Source organism: Candoia aspera, chromosome 1 (genome assembly GCF_035149785.1).
Source record: "Candoia aspera isolate rCanAsp1 chromosome 1, rCanAsp1.hap2, whole genome shotgun sequence".
NCBI classification, from domain to species: domain Eukaryota; kingdom Metazoa; phylum Chordata; class Lepidosauria; order Squamata; family Boidae; genus Candoia; species Candoia aspera.
Genome location: NC_086153.1, coordinates 329,701,506 through 329,725,500, shown reverse-complemented (window position 1 = coordinate 329,725,500; position 23,995 = coordinate 329,701,506). Strand labels below are relative to the sequence as shown.

Below are 23,995 nucleotides of genomic sequence, written 5' to 3'. Positions count from 1 at the left end.
CTGCGCCCCGGTCCCCGAAGCGAGTGAGAGTGGGGCAGGGGAAGCAAATACGCCCAGTTGCCAGGGCCCGCCGGAGGTGATGGTACTTGCCGCCTCTTTTTTTTTTTTTAATTTAAAAATCATTTCATGAAGAGGCAGAAGGCAGTGCTTGCGAGGTCAGGAGAAGCTCTTCTGCGGCAATTCGGATTCCCCTTGGGTTTGATCGGAATTAATGCTACTCCCCTCCCCAAGCCCTCCTCTTAACACTGTTAGACAAACTAGATTCTGAATAAAGTTCAGCTCAAGACCTCAAACTTGGCGCGTTCTTGCTTCATGGAGCAAACTGCCAGGCAGAAACCTTTCTGTGACCCCAGCTGAGGTGCGTCGCGGTAGGCATTTGCTCCCGAACTGTTGGTGGAAATCTATGCGGAATCTCCTCCTACTCCGTATTGCACATAGCGAGGTGGCCGCGTTTCCCCATAACACCTCAGGAGGCAAGAAGGACGCACCCTTCGTGTGCTTTGTTTTTAAAGGTAGACTGCCTCTGAACATTCAGGTTCCGTCGGCACATCACGACCAAGAGCCCACCTCCTCACAGGCTTGAGATCACTAGGGAATACAAGGGCTGGTTCTGAAGCATCTTCAGTTTGTTCTACCTATTTTTCTACAGCTTCACACTTCCTGTTCCTCCCTCCGACTTTTGCTAAAATAGACATCTCCCTACATTTCCCTTTTTAGGGGGGAGGGCGGACACAACAAGAAGGACGAAACAAAGAAAAAAAAAAGGAAAAGGTAGCATCTTCTACAGCGGCTAAACGTTCCTAGAGCGCATGCCTCGGCTCCCAGGGTAAGGACTGATCCCAGCGCTTTAAATTGATGGGCGGGGCTTATGGAGGAACGTCACCCCCCGTTTGTGACGAGCTACAGACTTTCCCCTTACTTACAGCATAGCGGGTGGGTGTCATCTGGCGGCCAAGGGAGGAAAGGCAGGATGAAGTTGATGCTTATTGGTTGCTGAGCTGCTGCGTGTCAGCGGGGTATATTTCCGTTTCGATAGCAGCAGAGCGGAAGTAGCAGGATGTTGGGGGATTTACTGCTGTTCGGGTAAGGGGGAAATAGGTGTTGCCAAGCAACTAGTTTTATTAATGCGGGGGAGGCATAGCTGTTTTCCTGTTCGGTAAATTCGACTGTGCGGGACCGAGGGGTGTAAAGGTTGTGCAGGTACGGTAGAGGGGCAGCAGGATGTTCCAACCTTCATTCTCCGAGGGAAACTGCATTGGCTAAATTTCTGTGTCTGCTCTGCAACTCTTAAAAGTGCAAAAAAGAGCAGGAGTAATTGAGATGGGGCATCAGAAGAGGCACAGAGGAAGCAGGTACCCCTAACGTGTGGGTCGTTTCCTCCCCCCAGCAGCTCAGAAATGCTGTGATTTAAGGTGGAAAAGGCCAAGCCAATGTATGTTCTCATATTTTTCTTCTTCTGCCACATAGGACTCTGTTGGTCAATGCTGGAGCAGTGTTAAACTTCAGGCTGTAAGTACTGCAAAAGCAGGCTTGACTGGGAAGATGGAGGAATTACTGTAACTGCCAGGCTAGGAATTGGGGTTTTGTGTTTCCACCGTGATTCCTTCTCAGAGAAGCTTCTGGGAAAGTTTTCAGTTCAAAGATTGGAACATGTGATTTGGGTGATGGAAAACACCAGGTTCAAAGTCCAGTTAGACGGGCTTGAGGAAAATGGGGAAGAACCCCTTTCTAGAGAGCTGCTGTTCCTTAGAATGAGTTTATTGGGTGGATTTGGTAGAACACAGCTTTCTGTGATGCTAGAGACCCTCTTTTAAAAAAATCAGTGATGATCCCATGGCTTCTCCACAATTTTGGAACCGGCCAGGGATGAATAAATGGAAGTCAGGTAAAGTTTCTCTTGAGTGTAGCTTTACTTCTACTGATTAAATCAGTACATCACACAATCATGTTTTCTTCTTGAAACAATATAAAAGTGGTTGGTTGTTTTCTTGATTTCCCAGTCATAGGAAAATAGATATTGTATTTGCCTCATTTTAAATGACAGCCTGGGCAACTGTTGGGATAGCATAGAACCCTGAGATTTCCTGGTAAGTTCTAGCTCAGTGTTACTCTGCTTAGCTTTTCAAGATCAGCAACAACCGCCTAGATTCAAATGTAAGGTGAGGGACCTGAAATCAGGAGGTTCAATTAGCATTATTTCCAATTAGAGCACTTAGCAGTTTTACAAAAGGCAGAGCTATATGTAAGACATCCCCTATGTTGTTAGGAGTATAGGAAATGCATATCCAACCCAGATATTCTGTTTACTACAGTGGCCAAATCAGCTATTCTACAGGATTATCATAAACTGGATATTATAGAGTGGGTGCACCAGCAATAAGTCCTGTTTAAAGCATGCTGCTTTTGATCATGGAAGTTCCCCTTAAATGTTGCAAGAAGGTTCCTGCTGTGTCCTGCCTAAATTATATTCATCTAGTTAGCACCATTTTCACTGCATGCCTAATCACTTCTGAAAATTCTTCAAGTAGGGCTTGAAGCTTCCTTTTGTTTTCTTTCCAGTATTCAGAAAATTGCTATTCTATCAAGCTATCTTGGCTAATAGTCAGATTTTCTTCTGTCATTGTCTATTTTAATATACTCCTGTTTGCCTTAAATTATGAGATACTACTATGTTCTGGGATGTTTGAAATAAATCCTTCTTTGTCTGCTTTTCAGGAAGAAGAAGGAGAGTCAGGGCTTTGGTGAAGAAGGAAGAGAACCAACGACAGGTAAAAGTTCTAGCTGATGTCCTTGTACTGAAGTTTTTTTGAATTTATTGCGTGTCTCCAAAATAGTTGCTGTTAATTTTTTAGTCTTGTATTGGGATTGCAAATTTGAGGTATTCTATAGAAAAATATGGGCTGTTGTTCCTGATTAACATTCTAGACCAGGGTTTCTCAACCTTGACCACTTCAAGATGTGTGGACTTCAACTCCAGAATTTCCTAGCCAGCAATGCTGGCTGGGGTATTCTGGGAGTTGAAGTCCACACATCTTGAAGTTGCCAAGATTGAGAGCCGCTATTCTAGACTATTTGCTGTCATATGCGTATTTTAATTGCCTCATTTTAAACGACAGCTTGGTCTACTAAACTGGTGATATTCTGTCCAAACACAGAGGCCCTTTGTAGCTTATTCTTATGATAGGCCTTGGATATTCAAATTTGATCATTGTTTGGTAAATCTGTCTGGACAGTGTTTATACTTTTTACATAAATTTAACATAGTTAAGAATTACATAAATTTTATAGAATTATGTAGAATTATAAAAAGATAACGTATGTAATATACTTCAGATTTAAGACATTACCTGAATGGATGGATGGATGATTGCTAAGAGTACACTCAAAGGAATGTGGATGAAACAAGTGGTAGTGCTTGTTGTAAATGCAATTTTATTTACTTCCTGCTTCTAGGTGACAATATCAGGGAGTTTCTGTTAAGCTTAAGATACTTTCGGATCTTCATTGCACTATGGAATATTTTCATGATGTTTTGCATGATTGTGTAAGTAAACCCAACAAAGATGTTGTATTTGTGTTTCCCTTACCTTGCTGTGTCTTTTTAATGCTTGGTTTGCACATTTACATAATATATGGTATTCTTTTAACTTCTCTACATTGTCAGCATTTAAACTTGGCAAGGGTGCCATTCCTTAACTGATACTGCCATATTAATAAAATGGCTATAAAGTATGAGCTTCAGTCTCACATATTCTAAGTTCACCTTGTTTCATTAATTGTTCTCACTCTTCCTTTTATAATGAAGATAATATGTATTTTGCAATATGTTTCAGTTGATTCAACTTATTGGGCAGTATAAAAAGACAATAGATAATATTGGTTTGCCTTGGAGGTTTATTGTAAGAATAACTGATAAAAATGAGTCATTAACTTTCCTTTTGTTTTCCACTAGGCTGTTTGGATCTTAAACACCTTTGACTGAACTGGCAACAATACATGTTAATCTTTGGTAATTTGCAGATGACTTTCAACTGGAAATACGAAATACTCCTAAGTAAAAGATTTGGCATCTTTTTAGTACTGAGCTCTGGCTTATTTTTACTACAGATATCAGAGGAACATTCACCATCCCCCTTTTCCCCTTTTTCTTGTTTTTTTTTCCCTGGTTTTTGCTTCTTTTGTTATTTGGCTAGTGAACATGTAACGATGAACTTTCAGGCCTGTGAAGGGGGCACTTGGGCCATGCTTGCAGGCATGACAACCATGGAGAACAGAGCTTTTGTCTGAAGAAATTTAAGAAGAAATGCATATTGAAACTTCATGACACAAGTACAAAAATGGCAGAATGTGCATTGCTGTGCATGCTTTACCAGTCATAGGATTTAAATTTAGCCTTTAGCTCCACTGAAAGAAAAAAAAATAGTTTTTAGATAGGACAAAATGATAAATTGTTTTGTGCACAAATGAGAAAAAAAACCCAAGAAAACTATACTCGTTGCTTTAAAGTAATACCATATAGGATTTAAGAATCTGCATTCCACTCTTTGCCGACCAGAAAAACAATGTACGCTAAGTCTTTTTTTCCTGTTCCTGATCAAGGGAGAGTGATGCCGAAAGTAAATTGATGTCCAAAAGCAGTTTCTAGGATTGGGTGGAATGTTCTGTACAAGGCCCGCTGTATGAGACTGCCAACGGACAATAGCTGATAAATATATCTTATTCTGGTAATAGTGAATTGGAGTAGACCCAGGTAGTCAGCATAAACATCTGAGGGGATGTCCATGTCTAAAGCTGTAATGATGCTTGAAATGGGAGGATATCCCTGGTAAGTTAGAGTAATCTCTGAATCATCTTTCTGTGGAATATCGGAAAATTTTCTTACCTTATATAAGAAGAGACTGTCTGAACATTTGGACTCAAAGTTGTAGAAAATAAATACAATGATTATTCTCTATACTGAGCTCTTTTTCCTGAGCAGAAAGGGTTAGGGCAGACATAAGGAAAACAATCTCACTGAGCTCTCTGAAAAATTGAGTGAAAAAAAAAAAAAGAAAACATAGAGATAATGCGCAGATCTAGAGGAAATACCACTCTGGGTAAAATACGCCAGACTCTTGGCAGACAGAAACTGGTGTGCTTTTTGTTGTTTTCACCCTATTAACTTGACCTGGAAGAGTACCTTCCTTTTGAGCACTTAGGTGAAATGGAGTAAAAGAATCAAAGAGGTGCTCATGAGGGACTAAGGCAAACCCCCAGCTAAGAAATTTACTTTTTATGTCATCCCAATCATGGGCCTTTGGCTGGCTCACAAAGGCAAGGCACCCAATAATAGAAGTCATCAAAATGATAAATGTTACATTTTACAAGTGATAAAATAACACAGCATCAGCAGCTCAGCAAGTGAGGATTGTTTTCACTTCCCTCCTGAATGTCAAATGGTGGGAGGAGGGAGGCATCCTTACATAGTAGGTAAATTATTCTGTCGGACTGGGGCCTGATTCTTGTTGCTTCCCTATTAAGCTTCATGGGAAGGGTGAGGGCAGAATTCACATTGTGCCTTTACAGCTGTAATATGCAAGACACAGAAATGGAGGAAAGCTGCTCTTAAAAAACATTAGACGTGTGGCTAACTTTATGGTTTGTATTCCTTTCAAGATGTCTCCTAGAGCAGTCAAGTCAAATGCCAGTCTCTATTCAAAGCTAGCCAACTCAGAAGACTGGTGTAGGTGAGATGACATGTTGATACTTGAACATCTGTGGATTTAAGTAATTAATATACTTTGCTAATGGATTGTATTTAGGATTCTAGAGAAGTGTCCAAACATCCCTTTGGTCAAGAATGAAATTGATATTCAGCTTCCAGACAAAAGTTAGGTACCATTCTGATTATGGAAAGTGGATCATACCAAGTTAAAAGTTTCATTCAAACCAGAACAGTGAAAACCATCAACTTTGTGGTCAAAACAGGGTTACTATTAAGATCTTTGAGCCTTTGAGATAACTTTCTGCAGATTTCTCATAAGATAGAAAGGTAAGTGGCAGTTGCTAGAATCTATAATTTCTACCAGGTGGTCCTGAAATCTTAAAAATTCATTGGAACTCAATTCAACTAATTTTACTAGAGAACTCATGATTACTGTTACTCTGAATCCTTACTGAACTTAAAACGAGATGAAAGCATTTGGTAAATACAATTTAATGTGAACCCCTATAGATTTAGGTTAGTAGTCACTAGAGAGACAATCAGCATTGGAAAACAAAACTCTTTGAGCAAAAGGGATTTGAAATGCAAGCAAAATATTAATTGCTTGATAGTTGCTTCTTTAAAGAGTCTGTGTCTATGGAACTTCTGGAAACAAGGAACTTGCCTATATGCTTCTATGAGTTTCTTCAGAGCTTCCACTGTGATTTTTGAAAATGTTCATTACTTTTAAATTAAATAAAAGCACTTCATGTATCTCTTTAGATTTTACTACCAACCAAAGGTGCAGGCAGAAAAAAGTGTGTAATCTTATCTACTGAGAAGGGCAGAAGTCTTGGGTATTGTCCTGACTCCCAGGAAACACTCTGAGACAGGGAACTGTTCTCTAATGTTTTATTGCTAATACATAACAGTAATCCTAACAAACTGAACAAGCGTGGGAAAAACCCAGCCATATAAACCCTGCAGGTTAAGGTGGTCCCAATCTGTGCCTCTTGGAATGGCTCACCAATTCCTCAGTGCTACGCATGCGCTTAACAGTCTGGAAAGGAGCCCCCTGCTCGCCATCCTTACTCATGACAGGTATGACAAATTAGATTCTGTTCTGTGCTCCATGAGTTGTATGTTCTATGCATTTCTTGGGGCAAATACTTCAAATGTTAATAAAAGATAAGTGCTTAGTGTTATATAATTTAATTTATTAAACTTATATGCAGCCCAACTCTCAATGATTCTGGGTGGCTCACAACAATCAGAAGAAATTACAATAAAATCAATAAAAAATAAAGATAAAATATGGCAAGCATGATGGAGTGAGGGGTCTCACTCTTCCTCACCGAAGGCCTGGGTGAATTATCTTGCCTGGTTTCACAGAGTACACTCTGCAATATGTGAATCCAATCACAGTTTGTAATCCAGGATGTATGGGGTTTGGGGGGGGTTGTACCTTTGAGTCGTCGATTCCTGGCAACTGCCTTGACTAGTTCCTAGTTTTCTTGGCAAGATTTCAGAAGTGGTTTGCCATTGTGTATGGTTTAGATATATATAAATTGGGCCATTCAGATTTTCTCAACGAATGTAGTTAAGATGAACCATGGTGGACTGAGCATGGTATGTGAATCTAAAACTTGTTTAAGGTGTCATGAGACTTGCACAGCACCAGCTTATTCACAGTAGTTTAGTTTTAACCAGTTGGAAGCCAACTGTAGTTACTGGACCATCTACTAGATGGATGGGTTTGTTTGTTTACCTACCATCTAGAAGTTCTATAGGCTCTTCTGTTGCCCATGGAAATACCTCCTTGCTTCTTAGGGCTTCAGAAGTAGCTCTCTGAACTGAAAGCATTTTGTTGCTTTCATTTGACTTCAGAGAAAGTTGAGAAGGTATTCAGCTAAACTACATTTCTGTCTCTAAACAGCTCATTGTTTCTTCTGTTTCTGTGGAAAAGTGTCTAATACTCTCAATGAAAAAACCTAAACTAAAATGTTGGCCTTTGTGCCAGATAAGCTTGCTGTTCTGTTCACAGAGATCTGTTACATTTTATCTCTTGGTATAAAAATATATAGCCATTACAGAGTACACTAATTACATGTTATTTGGATTGTCTGTCTGTGATAGCCCCAGTCCTCTGGAATTTCTTATTGGGGGTGAAATTGGCACCATCATTACTGTAACAGCCTTCCAGAAGCTAGTTAAAACTCTGTTATTATGGAGGGCTTTGGGGTGAATAGTGATATTGTCACTGCTGTGTTGTATTATTTCAATTTAGCTTAATTTTAACTTAAACTTATCACACATACTTTAATGTTGTATCTTATAATTGATGAATTGCCAAGAGTTGCAAGATGTAGTATATTAAATAAATAGGAATAATCTGGAGATGGGGTCCAAATATACACAAACTCACCATATGATGTAAGGCTAACATTCATGCTGTAATAGTTACATACTTTTTAATGCAAAAGGTAAAAAGGATCATTCCTTAATTCTACCTTTGAAGTCTTAGGGCTAAATAAAATAGAGAAGGGATTAATTACTATATATGGCAGTTTGGCCTTATGCTTCACTCCCAGTCTTTTAAATTCAATCTTCTAAATTCTGCTTTGGCATAGCTTTTTAAACTAACTGAAACAGTCTAGATGAAGGCTCTCAAAATTTGTCATAAGGTAAATAAGAACAGGTCTCTACTCATAGCCTCCATCGGCCTTTTGAAGTTGAGTTATGCAATTGAGTGCTGCCCTTAAATGATAACTCTGATTAGATGAATTCTGAGATAGGCTGCCAAGCTTTTTCCAAAAAAGTCAGTCTGGAGATACAAAAATTCTGCTCTGCCTTCTTTATATCAACTTCAATAATCCCTAAACCTATCAAAACCCTTGATAAATTATTATAACCAGGGAAATAATAGTAAGGGGTCTAATTAGGACAGGTCAAAAATGAATGTGCTTCTGCGTATTAGTTTCCTATAGGTAATGGAGCCATCTGGATTTTTGTGGGAGGATCTTCCACAGGTGGGTGCTATTGCTGAGAAACAACATGTCCTTGGTCTCTGGGGCAGAGTGTGCTGCCCTGACTGAGATGGTGGTTGCAATCTGATCCCAAGGTTATGATTTTTGTTTATTTGAAAATTCCATGCAAAGTATCATGTAGATGCCTAGAAACTTCATGCCTAATTAAGACACCTGTGAGCAAGCAGTCTGCGTTTTGGTGTAATGGGAAGATTTGTTAAGCAATGAGGGGAGGTTGGTGTTGTGTTTGTGCAGTATGGACTGGAGACACTGTATGAATTTAGGAGGAAGGACTGAAGTTGCTAGGAAAAGCAGGCATCACATTCGGAGAGAGGATCCCTGGAGGAAGGAGGAATGTGCAACAGAACCCAGTTAAGAGCAAGCAAGATTGAGAAAGGGAGATCTACAGAGCAGACTGACTGGTGAAAAGGACTGAAGCTACATTTAGAAAAAACACAGACCAGAGGTCAGTAAGGAAAAGCTTGATCAGGATGGTGGACTTCTAAGAGGCTCAGGAAAGGTATTCTTCCCTCTTTTCCATCGCCTCTCTAGGCTAAAAACAAGCCTGAAAGTGAAACTACTGTACTGCCTAACAGAATTGGAATAACCAAGTCATGATAAGTAGCATCTGCATGAGATAAGGAAAGGAGGGAGCAAACAAGCGAGACAGCTAAGGAAATGAAAACACTCTGTATGTAAATCTATTAGTCTGAAGCTACTGTACAATAGGAATAAACAAATTATTTACTTAAAAACAGTGTAAAAATAAGTATCATTTTAGTTGGAGGGGGAACTGTGCTTGTTTGTTCCTTTCCCACCCTCTGACATGCTCCCCTGGATCTTATATGGAGGAGTAGCACAGTCTTGCTGGGATTGAACTCTAGTCTGTCTTTCCCATCCAGTTCCTTACAACCTTGGGTACTGGATAAGGACTTCCATTGCATTACTGGCTCAGTCTGGGTTGGAGATGTATAACTGGGTATATGGGAAAGTAGAATATAACTCCATCCATCTATTGTAACTCTTATCTATTTATTTAAAGTAAAATATAACTTTTTATTTATATGGCCACCCCTCTCAGATTCATGACTCTGGTCAGCTAACAATAATTAAAAACATAAATATAAAACAATAAAAACATACTTACAAAAATGCAGCTGGGGTTAAAAACCACAACACAAGTCAGCAAAACCATGGGAGAAGATGGAAGCAAAATAGTTCAACCTTTCACTATTTTCCTTAATAGTGCCTACTCTTTCCATTATTATCTTGCTCTGGTTAGTATTTGGATCGGAAACCTCTAGGGAATACTGTCAGAATATGTTAACAAGGTATTGATATATTAATACTAGTATATTGTCACTAGCATATAATGCTGATTACTATATAATGCCACGGCATAGTAATAACGTGTAGCTTTGTGCCATGTACTTGTACAAATTAACATATTTCAGAAAATTGGAATATGTGAGACTTACTCAAAACAGGCTGAAAAGGCAGAAAGTTGTCCTCAGAAATATTTCAGTCTATGAACCACGTGGAAAAGTACCAGAATGAAGACACAACAAAAGGCAGCTCCCAATACAACAGATAGTTCCCATGTGAACTGGATAAGGCGAAGGCCCTTTATTTATTTATCTATCAAATTTGTCACTGCCCATCTCCTCCCACCAGAGGGACTCTTTGATGGAAAAGTGCCAGCAAGTGCAAGTACAGTGCAGTAGGACTGGCCAAACTTTGCTGAACTGGTCAAGCCTTGTTAGAAAGTATAATGTATAGAAACAGTAGTTTTGGGGAGTCCTAAACTCCATTGATTCACACACCCATACATATCCTCCTTGCTCAAAGCCTAGCTGGTAAGTTAGGATTAAGCTCCAGAAAAATCAAAGCAGGAAAGTGAACAATAGAAGTAAAAGCATCTGAGTCTCTGGATAAAAAAGATCAAGTAGCATAGGAGGTGCTTTTTGGTCCTCAACAGATAATCCCACAGCTCTGAAATAGATTGGGAAATTAGGGGAAAATCCTGGAAGGCAGGCAAACCATTTCTATGAATTGCCAAGAATGCATAGAAATTCTATGCATCCAGGATGCATCCAGGAAACCCCCTTTTTTTCAAAGACCTGCTTTGACTTTTTACTTGACATAGCCAAATAAATTTTTGTTTTATCTTGCAGTTCCTCTGTTGTATTCTTACTTGCTATTACCTCTTATAAATGTTTAATTTATCATGTAATGTTCCTATGCAGCCACACTGTCTTCTCTAGATATCTCCCATTTTTCATTCTCATAGATAAAATATGTGATTGTGCATTAAGTATTTCAATGCATAATATCTTCCATCCCTCAATCCTTAATTACTTCAGAATTTCTGCTCAAAGTTTTCTGTCCTTTGCAAGTTTTTCCTATAGTGCAACACACATGAGTTTTATATCCCCCACTATTACAAATTCTAAGACAACATATTGATTTACCTGTAACATTCCTGCCATTTGGACTTCATCAAGTACTTTCTGTGAGACAATGATGTTTGGAGTGCCATTCATAGGCAGAAAGACAAGATATCAGTCTTCTTGAATTTTTCAAATGAAGCTGCCAGCCAGGGAAGTTTTTAATCAGTCAGATGTTCTACCAGATTGAAATTCCCCATTAATACCAAGTTGTCTATGAAAGTGTCGTCATTTGCATTAAGAAAGCACTATTCATCTTTTCCAGATGGGTGGCCAATCTGTGGTATATTGTCCTGTATGCTTTCAACAAGTTTCTATCCTCAAAACCTAACACAAATCTGTATGCATTCTCTCTATATTATGCTGCTCTCTTACAGGCCTATTCCTTCTTTTTTCTAAGAATAATCTGAATAGGTTCCACATTTTAGGTTCACATATCAACATTTCATAATGAGTACAGAAATAAAATGAAGTTTGCTTCTGCTGGCATTTTAAGATAAATGATCACCATATTTTCTTGGGAATAAGCATTAGAAAATAATGCATTTCTAAAATAAGTTTATGAATACACCCACATAAACATGTATATGCTTGATCAGCCACCCCTTAATACAGAAAGGAGAAAGAATAGCAAGCTTTAGTGACTTGTATTAGGACCTCCTGATATTCTAGTGGATTTGTGTTTAACATACTTTGAGGACTGGACTTTGGATCAAAATCCAAGGTTGACTGCATTTTATAGGGCTACCTAGGACTACTTCAGTGATAAACCAATACAATATGCTCCAAATATGCCCACATTTTACCTTATTATTGAGGTTTCAGATAGAAAACAAACACCCTAATGCTTAATTACCAAGAGATTGTTATGGCATCTGTGTATACTTTGGGGAATTCTGCCATTGATTATCTAAATTACAAGAGTAAATGTGCTCTGTTAAAAGGGTACTTCAGATACAGAAACCAAGGGCTAACTGAAAGGGAGAATCCATTTTGAACAGAATGTAGCCTATTTACAGACTTGCTCAGCAAATTACCTTTTCTAGTGATCATGATGTATAATAAGCTTAATGAACTATATGATGAATGCTCAGTCTAACGGTCCATACAGTCCATCTGAATGCACAGATGCATGGATGTGCAACAGCCTGCGAGGGTGGGCTGAAACAATGAGGTGCCAAAAATGAGAAGATCGCAGTATGACTGATGTATAAAAGTACCAAGAATCAGGACGTGAACTTCCATGATCAAGAACTGCCAGAGACAACTAGATTCCTCCCCAAACTGTTTTCTAAATTGTAACAATAATCCAATGCAAGATGGATGAACACCTTTAGGTTATAAACACCTAAAGGTCCAACACCTTTAGGTTATAAAGTAAGAAAGAAAGAGGAGCTGTGTGTAAGCTGGGAGAAGTATGAAATAACTTTTCACCTATTTTCTATTTTCCATATTGGGAGATCTATCCAGAATCAAGGAGCTACAAGATCATTTTTGTTTAACTATCTTTTTACTAATATTGATAACCTCTCTGCTTCCATTACTTCGGAAAATTGTGTCGATCAACAGTTTGTACCTCTGGTTAGTTGTGCTGGAATGAGAAATGTATTAAAGTGACAGCTGAATTCAAACTTGGATTCATTAAACCTATGCCATTGGGAATTGTGGTCTTCAGTGATAATGGTGCCCACTAGGGACAAAGATCCTGAGAGGATGGAAAACGTTCTCCGCCTTCCAAGACGATCGAGTGAGAAATTGCTTTATCCCTTCAGAAGTACCATTTGCTTACTATTAGTCTGTAAATAAAGTGAGAGTCGGTTTGATTACCAGCGAGATGAGAGGACATAGATCTGACATAACGGGTATGAGGCGCGAAGACAGAATATATTCGGACATTACAAACGGGATATAATGAAAATAACCAAAACTATCTGGTCAGCAGAAGCGAGTGAGAGAAACGGAGGAGCATTCCTAGCAACCCCTTTTTCCCGCCTTTTTGCCGTTTCCAACCCCGCCCCCCCCCTCCACGCCGCCTCGGGCTCTTGCACTCTACCCTGTCGAGCCGCCACCGCGGGTTCTTCTGCGCAGGCGCGGACAGCTCAGACTTTTCCCGCGCGCGAGTGCCTCTCGCGGATGCACACTGTGGGCAAACACAAGGCTCAGCCCACACCCTTGCTCTACCCCGCGGCCCCCACCTTCTCTCAATAGGCTTGGCGGGAGCACCCGACGCCCTGCGTCGTGTCGTCACAGACGCGACGTTCTGCGTCCGTGCGTCGGTCGCCGTCAGCGTCGGGCGTGTCCCAGGATGCACCGCGCGGGGCTGGCTCCTGCCCACAGTTGAGCTTGGCCTCCTCCTCCGTCTCCTCGGTGGAGCCGAGCGAAGCAGAGCCGCGGCCCGAGCGGGTCTAGGTCGAGTCGGGCCACGCTATTTTCTTCCAGTTCTCCCCGAGCAGTTGTGATATCCTTCCTTCCCCGGGTCTGTGGGGCGCGTGGGCCCGGCGGAACATGCGGCTCCAGTTGCCCCGCGGCGAGGCCGGCGAGTGAGAAAGAGAGGGAGGGAGGAGGGGAGGACGGTGGGGCCTCCTCTCGCCCCCACTCTGCTGGGCCCGGGGCTCCTCCTCCCCCAGGGAGGCAATGACAGCGGCTCCGGGACCGTCCCCGCAGCAGATCAGGGACCGGCTGCTGCAGGCCATCGACCCCAACAGCAATGTGAGTAAAGCGTAAATGAACAGGGAGCGGGCAGCCTGTCTCAAACTAATTTTGTGTCGCTCTATTACTCTACAGCCCCCATTAGTCCCAGGTGACATAGCCATGCTGATTTAGGCATGGTGGATTGTAGTCCAGCACACGTGTAGGGCACCCGGCTGTAGAAGCCTTGGTCAAGGATTATTGAGAATGGGAACCATCTTTATCCTGCTTAGGGGCAGGATTCCTGTAGTTAGATCTGGATATGTGTGTGTGTGAGAGAGAGAGTGTGAGTCAGTCTGTGGATATCTATATATAAACCATACCTGATAGGGGTGGAGGCAGGAAGGATTTCAATGCTTGATTGTGGAATCTCTTTGCTTTCTCAGCTTCTCTTTTTGTTCCTCCACTTGTGTGCCTAATGGAGCAATTCAGCCCCCACCCCAGTGTTTTGCCAAAAAGTTGGTACTGCAAGAAAAGGATTGACCAAGCTTCTTATCTGCAGCTCCCTTCCAAAACCTCTTTGGTTCTTTTATAATGCTTCAGAACTGTATTTTGTAATGCCCAATAGTTAATGCTGCCTGAGGTTTATTTTCTTTTTCTTAGCCCTTTGCTGATCATTTACTGTACTCGCATTCTTTTTCCCCAGATACCCAAACAGTGTTTTCTGTCTGACACCATTTTTCCCTCCCCGCTTCTGCTTCTTCAGAATAGCATAACCCATGCAGTATGGCTCAGAGCTGGACAGTGATGGTCTGCCAGTGAGCAAGAATTTGGTACTTGCTGGAGCTGAGGAAGGAGGCTTGTGAGCTTTTGGCTAATATTTTCTGTTTCAAGGGCTTCTTGAAATACTTCACCATACCTCCTTCTCAGAGCATCTATGCATTCTGTACTAACATTTGCTAGCATAATAGCATCTGTTCCTTGCCTTGCTTTGCTTTTGTGTTTTGTCCCTAATCTTGCATGTGTTAGGTATGTGTGAATCCACTTTGTGCAATACTTCATTGTCTGTGGGTCTGGGCAGGGAAATTCTTGTTTTTGTTCTACTCATCCCAACCCCAGTGCTATTGTAGAATGGGGGTGGGTCCTGAGCTGTACTCTTAAAATTTGTAAAATTATTTATTATTTCAGTTTGCTGCATCTCCTAATTCCTCCACTCCCAGCCCACATTTTCTGCAGCCATTCCTTTCTGTGCTGGTCTTTCCCTCTTGACCCATCTTTTTGATTATAGCAAAATAACGGCAGATAATTCTGCAGTAATATTGGCCGGCTTTTGAGGGGTTGAGATGGATTTTATTTATGCAGAGGAGCCTTGTTAACCTGAATCTTTGGACTTCCTTCTTACTCATTACAATGAGTTTATTTTTATTGATTACATTTCTAGGAGAATCAAAAATGTTACCTCTTTTACTTAATCAAAAAACATTTTGTCTGATAATGCAGTAGCTCTAGTGAGCAATTAGAGTAACTCTGTTGCAAATTACTCATTTGGTATTGTGTGTGTGTGTGTGTTGCTTATTTTGTATTGGAGAAAAAAATGAGGCCCAATGGAAGGTGTGTATGAAATTATGTTTATCTTTGCATGGAAGCTTCCCAGATTAAAGACACATATGTACAAGAGCTGATGGAAGGAAATAATTCTCAAAATGTGTTAGGCATAAGATCTAGAAAATTTATATTGACAGTTATATTAAACAGAACTAGAATCACTGTGATAGGCCTTTGTTAAGAATTCCTGGATGTTTATCATTTACCATATTTCAACTCAGGCCTTTGTTTTACTAGTCACTCTTGTTTGGCAGCTCTGAGAAGGTTTTGACTTATCTAGATCCTCCATTGGTTTATGTGGACCTTCTTTGGCATAAACAGAGCGACGGGTGTGTGTGCATCTGTGTTCACTGGGTGTATCATTGTGGGGTAAATTGGGGAAAAGAGATAGTCCAGGTGGGCTTCTCTCTTCTCTATCTATGGAAATAGTCACTTTACTATTTTGGAGGGATATAAAGATACAAGACATGTGAAAGATGATGTTGTAGAAGAGCCTATTTGGCTCTTCCAGGCTTCAGTTAAACTTCCATTCTCTTTAGAAAGTCTGAATATATTTGTATGTTTATGTCCGTTTTGGCTTTTCCTTTTAAGCATGTGGCTTATTGTTCACTTGAGCCATATGTAGTTGACTGATTAGTACAATGCTATTAATACAATGCTACATTTTCTGTGGCATTAATAAGAATAATTATCGTATTGTATTTCAGATGTTTGGAGGATAGCATATGCTTTATCAGAAATATGTATTCTTGAGATATATGTCAGGAAGATGGAGCATTTTTTCTTTTGTATCTATGGCTGTTTATTGATTGATCGTTTTAATGTATGCTCCACTTCACCTCAGGACCACAACACAGCATACATAGTACTCCCTCCAGTTCTTTTTCCTCATAACCACAACCCTATGAATTGGCTGGATTGAGACAGAGTGACAGGCCAAAGTCACTCAGTGAGCTTTCATGGCTGAAAGGGAACTGAACGTGACTCTCCCAGTCCTTGTCTGAGAATACCTTAAATGCTATACTGGTTCTCATTTGTTGTCTTTCTATAGACATTAAATGTTTTTGCAGTTGAGTTAATATGATTTTAGTACTGTGGCAGGCTTTGTGTGAAGTCTGTCTAAACACATATTTTGTTGCTGTGTGATAACTTTTGCCTCCAGGCACTTTGAAGTGATATCTTACTGCTGTTTTCTGGTGGATTCAGATGACCCCATACTAAATAAAGCAGAGTACAAGTAGTCCTCAGCTTACTACCATTTGTTTAGCGACCATTCAAAGTCACGATGGCGTTGAGAAAAGTGACTTGTGACCAGTCCTCACACTTATGACTGTTGCAGTGTCCCTGCGGTCACATTATCAAAATTCAGTTGTTTGGCAATGGCATGTATTTATGACAGTTGCAGTACCCCCAGGGTCACATGATCACCATTTGCGACCTCCCCAGCCAGCTTCCAGTAAGCAAAATCAATGGGGGAAGCCGGATTCGACCAAGTAATTCACTTAATGACCATGGCAAAAAGTTTGTAAAATTGGGCATGGTCATGTGGTGCCTCACTTAATGACCACATTGCTTAACAACCAAAGTTCTGGTCCCAATTGTGGTCATAAGTCGAGGACTATCCGTAATTGTGTCAAAGCACATTTATTTTCTTGTCTTTTCCTACTCAGCCTCATTCTTAGCTGATAATTTTTTCTTTTTAAATTTGAAACCACACTTTTATACAATAGGAGGTAATATATAAAGATATTTGTTTAAAAAGTAGCATACTCGTGTTCTCTACCTTAGCGCCACGTGCAGTAGAATGCTTCTCCTTTAGGGTAGTGTTCCTTTCTGTAGGCACACGTTGTAGACAGCTGTTTTGGTCTGGCAAATTAGTCTAAAACAATTGTAGTGGCTTCCTGTACTGGGCACTAGATTGGACTAGATGACCTCCAAGATACCTTCCAATCCTTACATTCTGTTGTAATAGGATTATTTATAAAAAATATGGCTTGCTGATGAACTTAGGACTTTTTAGTTGGCCTTAATGAATGTGCCCCACTGTTGCCAACCATAGATTATTCATTTATTTAATTTACCTTTTCTGCAGGAAACTTCACAGTACTCTCTTCTTTAGCGGTCTTTTTCATAAGCATTCTGTAAAGTAAGGGACAGTGTGGTTGGAGAACATCCATCTTAAAAAATGTGCCAGTCAAGGGTTTCACTCCTACTAGGGGAATAGTCGAGAAACTGCCCACTGCAGATTTCGGTTGCGTGTCATGGGAGAAAAGATGAGAATGATGGAAAATGTGGAAATGCGTTTAGTTCCGTGTGCGTGCGTGTGTGAACATCTCATGTTAATTGTATGCAAAGTTAGGAAGGTGCAAGTTTATGATGCGGGTCACTGGGCCTGTGACATAGCATCTGGTATGCCCAGCGGAACAAACAATCGTAACCACCACACCTTGATGTTGGGAGCCAGTGCTGCTGCCAAAAGACATCCTATTTATGGCAGTTCTAGCGATGTGTTTTATTTGTTGGACACCTTTTCTAGCCATTCTTCATGTAGAATAATCAAGGTGCTTTACTTAACTGAGTTTGAGAATAAAATTGCAATTTGGCAATAATAAAAGTTAGAGTGTCGTAATAAGATGAGGTGCAGTAAGGTGACAGTGTAAAAGATCAACTTAAGCCATATGTCTACAGGGTGACACCTAAGGAAACCAGGGAATTAGGAACGTGTTCACTTAGCACCAAAAAAAAAATAGGCAACCACAAGTAGAAAAAAGAGTTCCAGACAAAGATATTTTCGACAGAAAAGGCATCATCTTTTGGCACTACCTGCTTCAAATATTTCAACTCTCGTGTTGTAGATTCCAGGGAGTCCACTAACACATGGCAGTGCTACTGTCCAATGTGATGTAACATGGTGTACTTAAAACGTAAGTTCTTCTCTGAAACGATACTTACTTTCTGTTCGTTTTTTCCACAGATACATAACATGGTGGCAGTACTGGAAGTGATCTCCAGCTTGGAGAAATACCCCATCACCAAAGAGGCACTTGAGGTTTGTTCCTACAGCAAGTATTCTTTTCTTGATCAGAAAAAAAGCATAGAATACTAGAGAAGTTGCCAAAATTAGGCATGGTGTTTAAAGTTGTAGGAGGAAATGTATGTATTACATCATTTGTCCCAGATATTTAGCTTTTTTTAATACACTGATTGACAGAAACGTGCCCTGGCTGTTTTGGCACTGTGTAGTTAAGAGAAGCAGCAAAAAAGTGGAGGATTTTACTGATCTGCCTCTGAAGGCCAAAGAAGCTCCAGATGTCCCAGGATTCAGAAAACCCATACACAACCTTATATTCCCAGATAACCCAGTCCCCTTGACTGACATTCTGTAGTTGCCTTAATCTCACCTCCACCATGGTAGGGCAGAGGAAGCTGCTCATCCAAATTTGTGGCAGAGTCAAGGTGGTTTGACCTCTCATTTCTTGGTAATATTGCATCCTCTCTTTAGATACTTTTTCCTGACAAGGTAAAAATAAGACAAGCCCAGCACGGGCTGATTGAAGCCAAATATTACTGTTTCTTATAGTTCCTGTAAACATTTTTTAAAATGCGTTTTACTATTTTTCGGTTTTGGAATTTTATAATGTCTATTGACTATGGACGTATATATGCCATACTAAGGCAGAACTGACTTTTGATTGTGTGGCTTTTTTTTCAAGTAGCTCTCACCTTCCTCTGTCCACTCCGTCTGTTGATTAGAGGAGGGAAGAACACCCAAGCAGTGAGTTATTGTGGCTGATACAGATGTGAGCCATTTTAAACCAGACAAATACACTAGGAGCTTATCAGGATGGGCTTGGAACATACCATAAATATTTTTTATTATTCAAGGCTTTGATTGGAAACTCCCCAGTCTGATTTAATGTGTGAAAATAAATACAAGTAAAAATGAGAGTAATATAAATGAGATTAAGAATAATAAACATAATTAAACGTACAGCCTCACAAAAAGAAAGCACTGCTTTCACTTCTTACCTCCTAAGAAGATTCAGCCCTCTGTATGTAACAGAAAACAGAGGCTTCAGTTCTTTACCTTACATATTATGGTCAAAATTATTATCTTAACCAGATGGAACTTGATAAGAATCACTTTTAGGAAATGCAACAAGCAAGGGCAGATTCATGCCAAACTTTTGCAGTTAATTTCTCTGAACATTTGCAGTTAGATCACTTTGAGCCTTAGCGAATAGGAAAAAGTTGCGTATGATTGTCCATATTCTGTGACAGCTCATGGATTTTAGACTCTCCTTGCTATAAAAAAAATCGACTCATACAAAGAATGCTACCGCTAAGAACACTGACAGCTTGTCTGAACTTGTTACAGCTCACCTACTGCTATAGCCTGTGGAATTCCATGGAAGCTGCCCACAGCTTTCTCTGCCAGCATCAGTCAGAAATAGGGAGTGTAACCTATAACTGGTTGACACTACAAACTCCATTTACAGTTGAGATGATTCTCTGCTACCCTGCTTTATTTATTAAGTGCAGAATGACTTGCACCTCCTTTCTTTAATTTGATCCACTTATGATGGTACCAGCTTGATTTACTCAGCCATTTCAAGGTACATTTGGATGGGATCAGTCTTAGTAAGGATATTTTGCAGGTACTTGATTTCTGTGCATATACGTATTTAGTGTAATTATGGATTTTGAAAAAAAATTAACTGGAAAACGTTCTTCTGCTTTCCTTACCAATTTGGTTTTTTACTTATTTAACAAATAGGTTTGATACAAATGCTATACAAAATATTTTTTCAGTGCAATATTAAAAAATAGTTGAACTGAAGTATTTGAAAAAAATGTACCTAGCATAGCTTTAATATTATAAATGTTAGGAATATATTCAAACAAAGCCAAATATTTATTTGGAAATTAATGTACATATTTGAAAATATAACAGTGGCTTTGCATTGATTAGATACTTAGGAAGATGATAATTTATTTGATTTAGAAGTCCATGGTGGTATACATGGTAATACTTCTTTCTATTTTTCCCTACAATTACAGCTTTGTGAAGTAGGCTGGACTGAGAGTGAGTGACTAGCTTAAAGTCACCCAGCGAGCTTCTGTGGTTGTGGGTGGATTTGAATGTGGGTCTCTCTACTCCTAGCCCAATACCTTGACCATTATACCATACTGCAGGCAGTCCTTGACTTAACATCCAAAACAGGGACTGGAAAATTCATCATTAAGTGGGTGCAGTCATTAAGCAAGGCATCACGTGACCACACCCAATGTCACGACATTTTTGCTGTGGCCTTTAAGTGAATCACATGGTCGTTAATGCGGTTCCCCATTGATTTTGCTTGTCAGAAGGTGGCAAATGGCGGTCACATGACCCTGAGATGCTGCAAATACATGCTGGTTGCCAAGTGCCCAGATTTTGATCATGCGACCATGGGGACGCTGCCATAGTCATAAGTGCGAAGACAGGCTGTAAGTCACTTTTTTCAGCACCAGCATAATTTTGAATGGTTGCTAAATGAATGGTTGTAAGTCAAGGGCTACCAGTAGTTCTTAAAGTATTAAAGATTGTTCTGATGTTCTCATTTTAGCATACCTGAATTGTTAATCCTATGAAAAACATGATTTCATGCTATAGTTGGTTAGAATCGTATCAAAATACGTCTGCCCTATTTGGTTTACATTTTGTGGATTACAACTTAATTTAAGCAAAGTAGTCATTTCTCAACATAGAAACAATTCTATAGGAAAATATACAATCAAAGAAAGTTTTCTGGAGAATTTTCCACCTCACATCACGGATACTTGCATGCAAATGACAGCATGCTCCTTGCTCCTTAATTGTACTTCTTCTGGTGGTGTTGTCATTTTTTCCCCTTTTCTGACTGTGATTAAGAGAGAGAGACTCATAGAATTGCCCTATACTCTTTTTCCTGTTCTGGGCCATAGGCCGTCTTGGAACACACCCATTGAGCGAACAAAAGAAGTCTCTCCTTTAATGATATTTCATGAGGTCTGTTATAAAATAACCTTCTTTGTGTTGTTCTTTACAAAAAAAAACCCTTAGGAAACACGGCTGGGGAAGCTCATCAATGACGTGAGGAAGAAAACCAAGAATGAGGAGCTTGCCAAACGGGCCAAAAAACTGTTGCGGAATTGGCAGAAGCTCATTGAGCCCGTTTCACAGAATGAGGCCACCTTGAGAGGATTGCCAAATCCACCTGGATCAGCCAATGGTGGGGCACACAACTGCCGAGTGGAAACTTCTCCTGGGGCCGTGATTGGATCTAAACCCATTCAAGATGTGAAGAATAGAAATGATGTCCAAAAGCTGCACTCTCCAAAGCCAGGGAACCGGAAGAGGCCAGGTGAGCCCAAAGATGGTCTCCAAGGCCCCCCACTTCCTCTGCCGCTGGCAAAAGTTTCCAAAGCCAGTTATGAAGTATTACAAAACTCTTCTCCACCTCCCACCAATGGGATTGGTGGGAGCCCAGAGAGTTTTCCTAGCCCTCCAGATGTGAGTCTCCTCCCAGGCCCAGAAAGCAACAGGGATGAGCTGAGTGAAAATGACAAGCCGAGCAAGATCCCCATTAACGCAGTTCGCCCTCACACCAGCTCTCCAGGACTCTTCAAAACGTCCGGGACATCCTTACTGCTGAAAACAGCCATGCTGCAGCAGCAGCAGCAGCCACCGCCCCCACACGACAAAGCAGAGGAGGCCGCTGCCAACCAACCCAGGAGCCCCCGTTGCTCCTCATTCAGTCCCAGGAACATCAGGCTGGAAACCTTTGCTCGGCAACACGCCACGTACTCCCCCAAGAATTTGACGCTTGCCCCATGTCCAAGGCCCCCTCTTCTGGATGTTCCAGTGCCCTTATCGCCACCTCCCCCCTCTCTGGTGCAGCTGTCACCACAGCCAGCGCTAGCAAAGAGGCTGGAGGCATCTCATCAAGTGGACCCTGAGGCACCCCTCCATGACCAGGAGCAGCAGAGAGTGCCCGAGGGCCAGCTTCAGCTCAGTGCAGGGGCCTCTCCCGGCAGTGGAGCAGGCTCCCATTCAATAGAGTCTTTGGCACCCTTGGTTGACTTATCACCAGATGCTTCAAGGATGGACAGCGACAGTGCTGCATCAGGGTCTGACAGCAAAAAGAAGAAAAAGTACCGGCCCAAAGACTACATGGTCAACTTGGATGGGCAGGTGATGGAAGGCGGGGTCAAGCCTGTACGGTTAAAAAAAGAACGGCGACTGACTTTTGACCCCATGACGGGTGAGATCAAGCCTTTAGCACAGAGGGACTCTTTGCAGGTGGATCTTCCTGCTCTTGCTGAGCAGCACAGGACAGGCACAGATAAGCAAGAGCCGAAGCCGCCTCTGCAGAGTCCCTTTGAACAAACAAATTGGAAAGAATTGTCCCGGAATGAAATAATTCAGTCCTATTTAAACAGGCAGAGTAGCTTGTTGTCCTCCTCAGGGGTGCAGACTCCGGGGGCTCACTACTTCATGTCTGAATATTTAAAGCAGGAGGAAAGCACTCGGAGAGAAGCCCGGAAAACTCATGTCCTGGCTCCCCACAGCAAACCTGCAGACTTGCCTGGGGTAACGCGGGAGGTGACGCAGGATGACCTTGACAGGATATGCAGCCACCACTGGCCTGGCGTGAACGGATGTTATGATACACAGGGTAACTGGTATGATTGGACGCAGTGCATATCGCTCGACCCACATGGGGATGAGGGGCGCCTGAACATCCTGCCTTATGTCTGCCTAGACTGAGTACAATTTTGCTAAGATGCTTTTTACACTGGCAGGTTAGTAAAGTGGGCAGGTGCTGTGCCATCCCCCATCTACCCCATCACACTGAAAGAGGCTCACAAAGCAGAGAGGGTGTGTCAGAGAGCTGGACACTGGCAGTTTCTTCTCCCCTGTTAAAACTTCTTTTTTGTGAAGTGCTGCTACCAGTTTACTAACAAAATTGCAAAGGGAGGCATAACAAAGGTTTGATTAAAAACGAGTAGAGTTCCAAACTCTAGCAAGCCAGCTGTTAGAAACAAAGCAAAACAGAAGTGTTAGTTTTCAAAAGGTGAAAACTGTTTCCAGCTATTTGTGAATGCCAGGATCCAAGGGCAGGCAGGTACAGGTGGGTAATTGTGGAAATGGAACATTAACACAGAGTAGTTGAGTCTATTTATTTGTCTTGATTTGATTTTCTTAAAAGAAATAATATGGCAGTGAGATGTTTTAAAATGAACTGTGCAAAACTGTAGGTAGTTCTTCTTTGCATTACATCTCTCTTCAAAAGTCCCCCTGATGTGGAGATGTGGCTTGCAATGATATGCGCTCTGCGGTGCAGGGAGGGCCAGGGAGAGAGAGGCCCACCTTCGGCTCAGCATTCCGTAGACTCTCACGGGGCGCAGTCTGGTTTCAGTTTCAATTCAGATCTATGAAGTGCTGCAAAAAGTGTTCACAGTTCTCCCAGCAGCACCACCAGCCTAAGCACGTTAACCCCTTTCTGCAGATTTTCTACGGGAAAGCAGGGGGGGGGAAGTGGGTTTTTTTGTTTAACAAAGAAAATTCCAACTTGTACTGA

The 23,995-nt window shown here is 41.1% G+C and overlaps 2 protein-coding genes across 2 annotated transcripts; both read left to right on the top strand.

Annotated features, from left to right (window-relative positions):
- The first annotated feature begins 952 nt into the window (after positions 1-952).
- On the top strand, positions 953-4,080 carry SMIM7 (small integral membrane protein 7). Its single transcript, XM_063290639.1, has 5 exons — positions 953-1,083; positions 1,468-1,509; positions 2,716-2,768; positions 3,454-3,544; positions 3,953-4,080. Exons 1-5 carry the CDS (start codon positions 1,058-1,060, stop codon positions 3,966-3,968), a joined length of 228 nt encoding a protein of 75 aa, XP_063146709.1. The 5' UTR covers positions 953-1,057; the 3' UTR covers positions 3,969-4,080.
- A 9,374-nt stretch (positions 4,081-13,454) lies between these two features.
- MED26 (mediator complex subunit 26) lies at positions 13,455-23,946 on the top strand. The gene is made up of 3 exons (XM_063290638.1): positions 13,455-13,865; positions 18,364-18,438; positions 21,475-23,946. The coding sequence occupies exons 1-3, from the start codon at positions 13,791-13,793 to the stop codon at positions 23,179-23,181; spliced, it is 1,857 nt and encodes a 618-aa protein (XP_063146708.1). The 5' UTR covers positions 13,455-13,790; the 3' UTR covers positions 23,182-23,946.
- Positions 23,947-23,995: the final 49 nt, after the last annotated feature.